Below are 12268 nucleotides of genomic sequence, written 5' to 3' on the forward strand. Positions count from 1 at the left end.
TGTTTTATTAACAGTTTTACTCTAAAAGATGTTAAAAAATAATATAAAAGACACAACAGCACAAATCATACTAGGAGGAGTGGCTTATTAACTTTTAGACGAATGTTGAGGACAACCCCCAACTCCTTGTTCTCGTACAGTCTCGTCGTTCGCCCTCATCTCAGGCGCCTTTCTCCGCCCCCTCTAGCAGCAGCTTAGTCTCGCCGACGATGCAGGCGAGGCGCCGGGGATCTCAAACACATCTATTTCTCCGCCCCTCCTACAGGAGCTTGGTCTACATAAAAAACTTGCATTATTATAGTCTATTCTGTAACACTTTCCTGATGTTCACTTACACGTAAAAATGTTGTCAGTTTCTTTGAGTGTCTACAACTGTGACACGAAGCATATATTTAATTCAAATTCTTTATTTTTACTAGTTTCCTTCTTCCTCCACAGTCCTTCCCTTTTAGTTTGGTCTACTTTCCGTTTGTTTGTTTTATTGTTTTTTTCATTTGTGTTTTCCTAAGACTTGATTTAAGTTGTTTATTTAAAAAAACATTTCCTATATTTAGCTAATAGTTAACATTTTTAAAGGGTCTGAAATAGAAAATAAAGTTTACTTCTCCAAATAATTGCGGCTCCTCACGTGCACGCGGCCACACGGTCGCGCGAAACAACATACGTCATCGTCCTGCGACACTCCCGGAACTGTCTAAGCGGCAGCAGTCAAGATGGCGCAGAGTCCGGGCACGCGAGCTGAAAACCCAACCGGAACCGAGGCTTCGGAACCGTAACAGCTCTTCGCGAGGTCCACCGACAGCAGCCAGCGCTGTGCCGCGGGACGCACGTGCACGGTGAGTTTTAAGGTTGCGCTTCTGTGGCGCGCGCGCAGGTAGCTAGCAAGCTAAATAGTTGAGTCACGGCGCTTCGAATGTGTCGTGCCTTGACCTGGTGCTGTAATTCCGAACCAGTTCTGAGGTTCTGTTCCGGGTCAATCCACCGATCACTTAGAGGACGTCATCAGCAGCTAGTCACAGGTTCAGGCGTTTATCTCGAAGAAGCATCAGAACGTCTCACGGTCAGAACGTCATCACGCGGCGCCGCCATTACCACAACCTCCGCAGGGTTCTTCTGCGGTCCATGGATCACCGACCGCAGGAGAAGTTCGGCTCTGTGGCCGCCAGAACTGCTGTAGAACATCAGGATGGGTTCTGCTAAGACGTGAAGGATTCCCGCCATTAGTGGAGGTCCAGGATCTGTAGAACTTCTACACAGGACGGTCCAATCTGTGTTCTGGTGGAGCCAAGCAGCTTCATGGAGGGTTGGTTGGCTTGCTAGTTGGTTGGCTTGCTGCAGATCCTCCGGACCTTCAGAACCGCAGCTTTCATTTTCCTGATCAGGTTCTGTAAAGGTATTCTTGTTACCTCATGAAGCCGTTCTTTGATCAGATCTTGTTTTGGTCTTTTGTGTAGGACTCGCTGAACCGTTCGGTTCTGTGGGTTCTGTGGAGGACTTGCTGAATCCTTTGGTTCTGTGTAGGACTCACTGAATAGTTTGGTTCTGTGGAGGACTCGCCGAACCGTTCGGTTCTGTGGAGGACTCACTGAACTGTGTGGTTCTGTGGAGGACTCGCTGAACTGTGTGGTTCTGTGGAGGACTCACTGAACTGTGTGGTTCTGTGGAGGACTCGCCGAACCGTTCGGTTCTGTGTAGGACTCTGTCTAGGACTCACTGAATAGTTTGGTTCTGTGGAGGACTCGCTGAACCGTTCGGTTCTGTGGTTCTGTGGAGGACTCGCTGAACCGTTTGGTTCTGTGTAGGACTCTGCGTAGGACTCACTGACTCATTTGGTTCTGTGGAGGACTTGCTGAACTACTAAGCAAGAGTGGTGGTCCGGATCACCAGAACTTCCGAGTCTTGGTTCCGTCCATACTAAGGATGATTAGAATGTTGAGGAGAAACTGATGCTTGGGTTCTGATCTAAGCAGAAGTTGTGGTTGATGGAAGTGGCTCGATCCGAATCCCCTCCTGCTCTCTGAACCGGTCCAGATGACCCAAAGTCAGGTGTCTGCAACCTGTGCCTCTTTGACTTTAAGAAAAGTGCTAAAAATCTGAATAAATGTTGAATTATTGACTTCAGGACATTCTAATCCATGCTGCTCCCTAGCATCTAGTTGTTGTCATGACGACGTTTGAATTGATTTTCAGCAGGAAGATCTAATTTAAAACAGAGTGTATTTTATTTTGAAATGAACTAAAATTTGCTGCTGTCAAAATAAAGATTTTAAAGTTATTTATAGAAAAATGTGAAAGCTGCATTTTCTAAAGGAATATCTAAATTCACATACAAATAAAGAGTATTTTCTGAAAGATTAAGGAAGATTTGGAGGTTCTGGTGGGTTCTGGTCTGTCAGAAATAGGGCTGCCACAAACGATTATTTCAATAGTCGACTAATCTCCGATTATTTTTTTCGATTAGTCGACTAATCGGTTCGTGCGGCGACTGAATGTAAAAGATTCATCTTAACCATCATTATCTTTAAACTTGAGGTCTTTAAGCTATATTTTAACTAAAATAAAGACAATAGTTTATTAATCTTTTAATGAATCTGCAGCTTTTCTCCTTCATTTGTTTCTGGCATTAAAAAACAAGACTTAGATCAAATGAGGTAATCTGAATCAACTACAGAAAACTTATTAAAACCCTGCAATTCTTTTTTTAAAGCTTTAAAACATATATTTAATAAAACATTTATAAAGTATTTCAAAAGCTATTAGCAGATATAAACACACAATATTTGCTGACTGAGGCCCATTTATTAAAGCAAAACACTAATAACATCTTTGAACTGAAGATATTCCTACACATAAAAAACCTGAGGATGTCCATAGAAACAAAGAAAATAAATAAAAAGGGGGAAATTTATATTTTAAAAAGGGAGAAAAGCAGGAGATGTTAGAATGTACATCAGTACTTTCATTCTTTCACACCTACATCCACTGCACATGCGCAGACCGATACTTCATATTTTCAGTTTGGGGGAGAACCCATAAATCTGTGTTACTTACTTAGTGACATCTATTGGCCGGACAATAAAATTGCATCACTGTAGAAGAAACAAAAGGAGTCATGGTGTGTGTTAAGTCAGTGGTACCCAACCACCGGGCCGCGGACCGGTACCGGGTTGCAGACCCATTGCCACCGGGCCGCGGAAGAATTTAGGGACTTTTTTTTGTCAGAAATCTTTTATTTTGAAAATCAACCCGGTTTTCTCGATTATATTGAGCGCTAAAAGCAGTCCAGCGGCGTGTCACACGAGAAAAGCTGCATGTGGAACCTTTCTCCGTGAATGGATGGGATTAGTGCAGCAACAGAAGAACAGACGGTAAACAACCGCGGTCAAGTGAGCCGCTGTTCACTCAGCCGCGGTCAAGCCAGCCACGCTACAAAAAAGTCCTGCGCCCGTATTACACGGTTTACGGCAGAGCATGAAACTCGGTGGAAGAGCTTTCTGTTGGAGCATTAGAACGTCAGATGTGCTCGGAGTAAAATGAAAAAGAGAAATAAAATTCTATAACAAAACTAGGTATTCTATCGGTGGATATTTGTACTAATAATCTGTTATTTATTATGTCCTTTCTAAAAAGAAATGTTTAGAGTTTTCAATAATGAAGTTAAATAAAGTCATTTAAAAAATAAATTAGACCATAATTCCAGGCCTTAAACAGAAAATGCTTGTTCTACAGGTCACCCTCTATTACCTCAAGGAGACTTTTGTACTTTTACTGCATAGTTTTTGATAAAATAGTACTTAAACTTTGAATTTTTGACGAGAAATATGTCACGATGGCCATTTTTGAATGTAAATAAATAGATTTTGGTCCACAATTCCAGGGCTTGGATACTATATCCTTGTTGTACAGGTCACCCTCTATTACCTCACAAAGACTTGTGTACTTTTACTGTACAGTTTTTGAAAAAAATGTCTTTAAACTTTGCATTTTTGACGAGAAGTAAGTCAATATAGCCATTTTTGAATTTGAATAAAAAGGTTTTGGTCCATCGTTCCAAGGCTTGGACACTATATGCTTGTTATACAGGTCGCCCTCTATTACCTTACAAAGACTTGTGTACTTTTACTGTACACCCCCCCGCCCCGGCCGGGCTGCGGAATAACTCCACAGTGGCTGACCGGTCGACAGCCCCAAAAAGGTTGGGGACCACTGTGTTAAGTCATATGCAGCAATCAAACCTTTATGATTTCCAAAATCTGTTTCTATCATAAATACTCATAACAAGGTTGTGTCACTTTAACATTTCATGATTAAAATGTGTAAAGCAAATACTGTTTGTTTGGGAGATGGGTTTAAAAAGAATAAGTGAAATCTTTAAAATACCACATTTCATCAAATAAATAGAGCAATGAAATCATTCTGGGACTGCTGATATGTAGACCTATCTGCTGAATGTCTGCATACATTTATTCATAGGACAACATGTTTGGAGTGTTAATCAATTTCTGATTGAAAATGCCAGTGAATGAAATGTTCTACAAAACTGACTTAAAATTTGACCCTGTTTATAAAGGAATGTAACCATAGCAACGATGCCAGCAGGGTCTCTTCTGCTCTTTTATTAATGGGAATTCTGGCTCACCTTAGACAAGCCTCTTCTGTCTCAGCTCACTAAAAACCGCCAACACTTTTCCCTCCAAGTCCCCTTTTAGATTGTGTTAGCAAAAATAATATAAAATGATGCACAAAATGAATTGTTAATACTAAAAAACATGTTTTTTTCTGTTTTATGTAAATAAATATTTATTTATTCACCCCGCATAAAATGTAAAATATAAATCATAAATACTACAATCCTATTTTCAACAATGTATTCTTAACATATTTTTCCATTTAAACAAATAAAGGTGAACAAAAACATTGCAACCAGAACACACAATATTGATTAAAATGTGTAAAAAAAAAAAAATGTAATCAATCACAATAAAAATTGGCAATCCAAATACCCCCCACCCCACCACCATCTGGAACAGAAACATAATAACTGCCTGGAATATGTAGCAACAAATACTAAATTTTATTTTATTTCTTAAAACTTAAATAATAACCATTAATAACCATTGTTAAAAATGACAACACCCTAAGCTAGTCTTGAACCAGGTAACTGGGACTCTCACCACTGCACCAACATACAGGCAGAGGAAGCCGTGATGATAAATATTTATACAAACATCTCAACTGTTAAGGGTTTAGATATAAGTTTAAAAAAAAAACCTAGATCGCCGGCTAAATTCGCCTTTCTCTACTAAAAAACAAAGTATTTTGGACCTTTTATTTTTTTCTTCCTGCCTTCCTGGCGTCCCCTGGATGTGTAGCGGCTTTAACATTTGCCTATCCGGCTCCGCTCTGCTTTGTCTCTTCTGTGCGCTGCTGATAGTGAAATAAAATATCTGCGACCGACTCCATCACGACTCTCTTAAGGCCACAAAGACGGGATGTGTGAGCGGACTTATTGAAAACTCCACTCTGAATTTAAAACTGTCACGAGTGGTCGGCAATGCATGAGTGACAAAATGAAGCTTCATTTGTAAAGTCACGTGATCATAAGCAATCTGAAGCGATACTCCACACGCGACACTTTCGCTTTGAAAGATTCGATAAAGAGTCGAGCTATCTGCTCGAGCAGAACATCTCTAGTCTGAACTAACGAGCATGTTCTGAACCCGACGGGGCGTGTCCTGAACCCGACAAGGCGTGTTCTGACCCCAACGGGGCGTGCTCTGACCCGACAGACGGTGTTTTGAACCCGACGGGGCGTGTTCTGACCCCGACGGACGAGTTTGGAACACGATGGGGCGTGCCCTGACCCCGACGGGGCGAGTTCTGACCCCGACGGACGGTGTTTTCAACCCGACCGGGTGTGTTCTGAACCCGACAGACTAGCCTGCAGCAGCGATGGCAGAGCGGCGGGCGGAGGGCACATGGAAGAGACATGTGGCGGAGCAGCTGAAGCTTCGGGACCGAATCCAGCGGCAGACTTTCGAGGAGATGATCCACCAATGTGAGTGAAGGTCCCGCCCCCACACACACACACACCCCTCCCCCGCTCACGCCGCTCTGTTTCAGACAACCGTCTGCTGGAGAAGTCGGACCTTCAGACCGTCCTCACCGAGAGGTACCAGGCCGACAAGTACGACGTGCAGAGGGGCCACGAGGCGGGGTAGGCTCCAGCTGACCGTCCTGACCCCCCACCCCCCCCACCCCCTCAACGCCGTCTCCTCCAACGGTCTGGTGTCTTCCAGGGCCGTGGAGGCGGGTCGCAGCGACGCCCTACTGCAGGAAATGGCTCAGATGAGGATCCGGCACCAGGAGGAGCTGACCGAGCTGCACAAGAAACGAGGAGAGGTCAGTGGGGGGGTCAGTGCAGGGCGTTGGGGGGAGCACAGTGGCAGCCTGGACCCCCAGACACCTACATGGGGGGACAGATTGAGGAGTAGACCTGAAGAACGTTCTTCTGCTAGACTCGGATGAAGCAAAGGTTCATTCTGAGTTTTCTCTTCATGGTTTCACTGCTCTTTCTCTTTCCTATCCAGTTGTTCCACAAAACCTTCATCCTCTCAGAACCCAGTTCTGAGTCTGGTTCTGGAAGCTAATTGACTGATTCTGTGTTCTGCAGCTGGCTCAGAGTGTCATCGAGCTGAACAACCAGATCCAGCAGAAGGACAAAGAGATTCAGAGCAATGAAGTCAGGTCAGTGTGGAGCCCACGGGTCAGCACCGAGTTCTGTTAGAACCGGGCCCACAGGTCTCAGAGCACCTTCATCACCGAGAGCAGTTGCAGTCAGAACCGGTTCTGTTAGAACCGTCTCTGCAGCATGGACTCCGGCGTTCTCCCTCAGAACCTGCTGGTTCTTCCTTTCATGAAGATCTTCCAAGACTCCATGATAGTTTTGGGAGTTCTGGTTTCCACGAGTCTTCTGCACCAAAGAACTGAATGGACCCGAGGAACCGTCAGCTCCTGCTGCCTTCAGACGCATCAACCTTTATGCTGAACTCTGTACCTGTCTCACCTGTCTGGGGTGTCTTTCAGGATGTTGGAGCTCCAGCAACAGATCTCCAGTCTGGAAGGGAACTGTCGGGAGCTGCTCAGCAGCCTGCAGGTAACTCTCTCTAGCGTGCACTCTAACGTGCACTCTTACACACACTGATGAAGGTCACTGATGAGCAGTAAAAGGTCTGATTTCCCACGATCCTCTGCTGCCCCTCTGGCTCCCAGCAGCCAGCTCTGTCTCCCATCATGCTCCAGTGCTGTTGTGATGGTCCAGCTGCTGCTGACACACAGGAAGTGACATCACTGAGAGTCTGCTCAGAGAATCTGCAGCCTCTCTGATGTCAGACGTCCCACAGAACCAATCGGAAGGAGTCATACGGAGGGGGAGGAGGAGGAGGGAGCTGATCTCCAGTTTTCAAGCTGAGACCTTCGCCGGTCTGCAGCCCTCTCCGGCGATCTCCTACCCGGTCACGTTTACCAGATGCTGTGACTTTCAGGACCTGGAGCGGGCCAATCAGACGCTGAAGGACGAGTATGACGCCCTGCAGATCACCTTCTCTGCCCTGGAGGAGAAGCTGAGGAAGACCACGGAGGACAACCAGGAGCTGGTGTCCCGCTGGATGGCAGAGAAGGCCCAGGAAGCCAACCGTCTGAACGCCGAGAACGAGAAGGACAGCAGGTAGAGGACGCGGTCCAGTGGGGCAGGTCCTCCAGGTCCAGGACCTCCAGGTCTGAGCACTTCCCGTTGTGTTTCAGGCGTCGGCAGGCGCGGCTGCAGAAGGAGCTGGCGGACGCCGCCAAAGAGCCTCTCCCCATCGAGCCGTCAGTGATCCACTCTAACGTTTGAGGTTTGGGGGGCGAGGAGGCGGTTCTGACCCGCTGTGTGCGTCTCTGCAGGGACGATGACATCGAGGTTCTGCCGGAGGACGGGTCCAGGCCGGGGGGGGAGACGTCACCCAGCCGTGGCCACAGCAGAGCCTCCAGGTGAGACTGTCTTACCTGCTGGCTGAAGGGGGAGTGTCGGCGCTGACTCCTCCCTTTGCGTTTGCAGGAAATCCTCGCAGGTGCCCCCTGCTGGCCTGCTGGACTCCATCTCCAACATCTTCGGGTACGTAGTTCAGCCCGCGCTCTGCCGGGGCGCCGTCGAGCATTCACAGCCCCGTGTGAACCGCTGCTCCTCTCAGCAGGAAGCGGAGCACCAACTCCTTCAGCTCCTCGCCAGAATCCAACGAGACGCCGTCAGGAGTGTGTGCGGAGGTTCGAGTCCCGTCCACAGCGCTGCACGTCTTTGTGAGTATCTGCTGTGAGTCGGCCTGACCACGCGGCTCCTGAAGGCCTCACGGCGGTGCGCCTGCATGTGTTACAGGAGGCCCATGATGGCGAGGTGAACGCGGTCCGGTTCAGTCCTGGGTCTCGTCTCCTAGCAACAGGAGGGATGGATCGCAGGGTGAAACTGTGGGAGGTCATCGCTGGTGAGTTGTGCACACATCAGTGACACGTGCACACACTGGTGCATGATATATGCCAGTAATGAGCAGGGCCTCACCAAAGGTCAGGGGTCACCCTTTGGTCCCGGTCTGGGTCAGGAGCTGCAGGATCCAGCTGGAGGTCGTCTTCACTCTTCAGCTGGTTGTTCAGAGTTCTGCATCAGAACAGAGATCAGGAGAAGGCTGATGTTCATCTGTGTTGCCATGGTTACCACCAACCCGTCTGCCCTGAACCTGACGGTCTGTGGACCGATGAGACCTGACGCCTCGTTCCTCATGCCGCCGTGTGGTCATGCAGCAGGAGACGAATGCAGCGCCGCTCTCAGGAATCTGACCTTTGAGCTGAATACTGAAGGCGTCCTCTGTGGTTCTGACACTGAATGTTTGCTAACTACCTGTTTAAAGATGAACTGCAGAGCTGTTGAGTGTATGTCACCTACATACATCACCCTCTGACCTCTGTGTGCAGGTCGCTGCGAGGCCAAAGGCTCTCTGACGGGCAGTAACGCCGGAATCACCAGCATCGAGTTTGACAGCGCCGTGAGTCCTCGCCGTCTGATTGTCCTGTGCCATTGAGGTGGATCGAGCAGCCAAAAAGCAGGACAGGATGCAAAAAATATCAAAAAAGTTGAAAATGTATTTTTCTTTTCAAAAGATGTTTTAAATAACCACACTGGGCCCTTAAAAGAGGTCAACTTAAGAAGGAAACTCAGGCTGAAGGTTAAACAACTAAACGGCAACATAAGTGAACATGAACAGAACCGACCTGACTTAGACACGAAGGGGGAACAGATGTAGTTGGTGATCAAACCACTGAAGACACACAAGGGGGAACTGAGAAGGACAAACTCACTACAAACAATATTCAAACACATGAAGTTCATCTGTTAAACTAAATCTAACCTACAGTTGCATTTAAGTAAATGAAAATCATTAGAAATGAATGACGATAATCTATACAAACTAATGAACCTCTCCCTCCCAGTCCTGGTCCTGGAAAAGTCCAATCAGGTGATTGATTACTGCTCATGCTGGGTGGTCAGGCCGGACGTCTCTCCTCCAGCAGAGGGCAGCACCAACAGCAAGAGTGGTGGTCTCCTGGAGCCCGGAACTCAAAGAAACAAATATATGGATCAACTTAAATAACAAATTCAATTCAATTCAGTTTTATTTATATAGCCCAAAATCACAAAGAGATTTGCCTCATTGGGCTTCAAAATATAAACAATAGTTAAAAACTAAACAGACTACATAAACTGGTTATCCCTGCCCTTAGACCCTCCCTCCCGGTAAGGAAAAACTCCTAAAAAACCTGAGTCAGGAAAAAAGAAGAAACCTTAGGGATTCCCACATGAAGGAGAGATCCTATCCCAGGACGGACAGGAGATACCAGAACTGTTAAAGAAAGATTAGCTTCTACAACTACGAATCTAGAAGAGTTCATTCAGATAAAGCTGAGGGACGAGTGATGATGAAGTCCATAGTCAAGATGAAGCAGAAGTGCAGTCCACGACCAGGAGGAAAGACGACCCAGCAGGAATCACTCTCACTCAGAGATGCAGGATGGTGTCGGGGGCGTGGTCCACGGCCAAGAGTGGGAGCGTGGGGGATCCACCGGGCATCTGAAATCTCTCCCGCTCCCCAGAGGAGAGTGGGAAAGAAGAACAACATGTGAATGGAACTGCACCAACAAAAGCATGGAGAACTAAATACAATAAATAATAAAGAATAGAAGAGAGGAGAAGTAGATGAGAATAGAGAACAGAACCCCAGAGCTGATCTGAATAATAACGCTGATAGAAAATCTAAATTTATATTTAAACGCATCAATATTAATTTATTAACAAATGTGTGGTGTGGTGCGTTTACTGCCCTGCTGGGGGGTGGGGGGTGATTCTCTTAATGAAACACCACAGTTTAGATTAAACACATTTATCTGACAAAATCGTTTTTGGAGTGTATCAAAATTTACATTTTTCACAAACCTGCAATGGAAACCCATTTTTGTAATTAAATGGGCTTCTTGTTGTGAAGTGGCTGCTCGGAGCGCTGTAGCGGCGGGCGCCACGAGAGATCCCACAGCGTCACCGCTCGTTATCAGCTGCGTATCATACGGAATCGTACAGGTCCTCTGTGAAATCACCCACCAAAGCTCCAGCTGTAGCCGCGCGTTTGCAGCCTGAAGAAGACGTCTCCTGTGAGGACAAGCGCTGTGCAGTAACAAACTTGGATCTTTTGTGTCTTCAGAGAAAAATGGTCCAGCTGCTCACTTTTTTTAATACATCTGAACCGGTGTCTCACGTTTCTGAGACTGTCGATGGACTCGCTGCAGTGACCCAAATAAAAACAAAATACTTGTTCTCGTCCATTGCCGTGTTTTTAATGACTTATCGCATGAGTTGCTTTGTGTTTTTTTGCTTAATGAGGGTTGAATGGATACAGTGTCAGGGCGAAATTGTTTTTTCAAAATTCCTATAATTTTGATCAAGTTTCCGCCTATGTGTAATGGAAACGCAGCTTTTCAGAACTCGCGCTCATGCGCCACTACATAGTTTTTACGTCCGTTTCTGGGCTCTACACACTAAACGAGCGGCCACTGAATGCACTGTTGAGCTTTGACCAATCAGGGACTTAGGTTTGGTAGTGACGTCTGGATGATGTCACAGAAGGACCGTTAAAACCTGATCCTGAAGCAGAAATCAATCACTGCGGTTTGTGTCCAGCTGGAATTCTACGACTCAGTCCTTCCTGTATGGGAATAGAGCTGGAAGCAGATTTACACGCTCCAAACCTTCTGTAGGAGAAGCCCCTCCCTGCTCGTCCAGTGTGAGCAGTTAGGGTCAAATGCAGGTTCTTGAAGGCCGTCACCTGTTCGGAGGGAAGGAAGCGTCGAGGTTGATGAACTTTACAAACTCACTCGCGTTTTGTAAAGCTGTGACTTACAAACCGAAGCCTCGTCTTCACAGAGTGCTGGGTTAATGTTAGAGGAGCCGTATGCTGATGAATCTTTAATCCTCTGGTTAACATGTTGTGTTAAAAGTGTCTACACATTGTGTTAACATGTTGTGTTGTGTGTGTCCAGGGTTCCTACCTGCTGGCAGCCTCCAATGATTTTGCCAGCCGGATCTGGACCGTGGAGGACTTCAGGCTGCGGGTGAGTTGGTTCGGACTCTGTTGATGAACTGCAGTCCACAGGAACCGTCATCCATCAGGGACATGTTTTCTGAGGACTCTTTAGGTTTTTGCCCCAGACCTTCAGCTCCGGACCATCTGACGGTGGTTTTCCTGTCCTGGTTGGTGGTGGTTCTACTCTGATACCGAGACCTCAGCCTCTGACCGCTGTCATGGTACCAGAGGTTCTGGAACCACGTGAACTTTTTTGGTTGTTTTTCTGGCTTTAGAGTGAAACAATTGTTTCTATCAAGTATGTAGTAACTTCATGTGAGTTTATTGTTTGATTTTAGTTTTGAAATGAATTTAAAATGCTGTTTCAGACAGAAGTGAAGGTTATAATCTACTGTCAACATATACTGCTCACAAAAACGAAAGGAGCACTTTAAAGAAACACAGATACATCAGATCTCAGTATGAAGTTGGATATCTATACAAATAACGACAGGGCGATGTCTTAGGAACAAAAGGATGCCAAGCAGGAGCCCTGGGTTCGATTCCCAGGGTTGTCCACTGATCCCCACCCAGATTGGGTCCTTAGACCCTTGACGCTGCTGCCTAAC

General features: G+C 46.4%; 1 protein-coding gene and 1 non-coding gene across 2 annotated transcripts in view; both read left to right on the forward strand.

Moving 5' to 3' along the window:
• Positions 1-640: 640 nt before the first annotated feature.
• The window catches only part of atg16l1 (ATG16 autophagy related 16-like 1 (S. cerevisiae)), a gene marked incomplete in the record, with an annotated part of 17830 nt that continues 6202 nt past the window's right edge, over positions 641-12268 (forward strand). Inside the window, 14 exon segments of the mRNA XM_024276896.2 lie at positions 641-836; positions 5936-6058; positions 6124-6217; positions 6300-6402; positions 6674-6747; positions 7087-7156; positions 7545-7726; positions 7804-7869; positions 7945-8031; positions 8099-8155; positions 8232-8337; positions 8414-8519; positions 9004-9074; positions 11617-11688. Coding sequence (XP_024132664.1) covers positions 5953-6058; positions 6124-6217; positions 6300-6402; positions 6674-6747; positions 7087-7156; positions 7545-7726; positions 7804-7869; positions 7945-8031; positions 8099-8155; positions 8232-8337; positions 8414-8519; positions 9004-9074; positions 11617-11688 — 1194 coding nt within the window.
• LOC112150048 lies at positions 7209-7475 on the forward strand. Its single transcript, XR_002919891.1, has one exon.

Source organism: Oryzias melastigma, linkage group LG13 (assembly GCF_002922805.2).
Source record: "Oryzias melastigma strain HK-1 linkage group LG13, ASM292280v2, whole genome shotgun sequence".
NCBI lineage: Eukaryota > Metazoa > Chordata > Actinopteri > Beloniformes > Adrianichthyidae > Oryzias > Oryzias melastigma.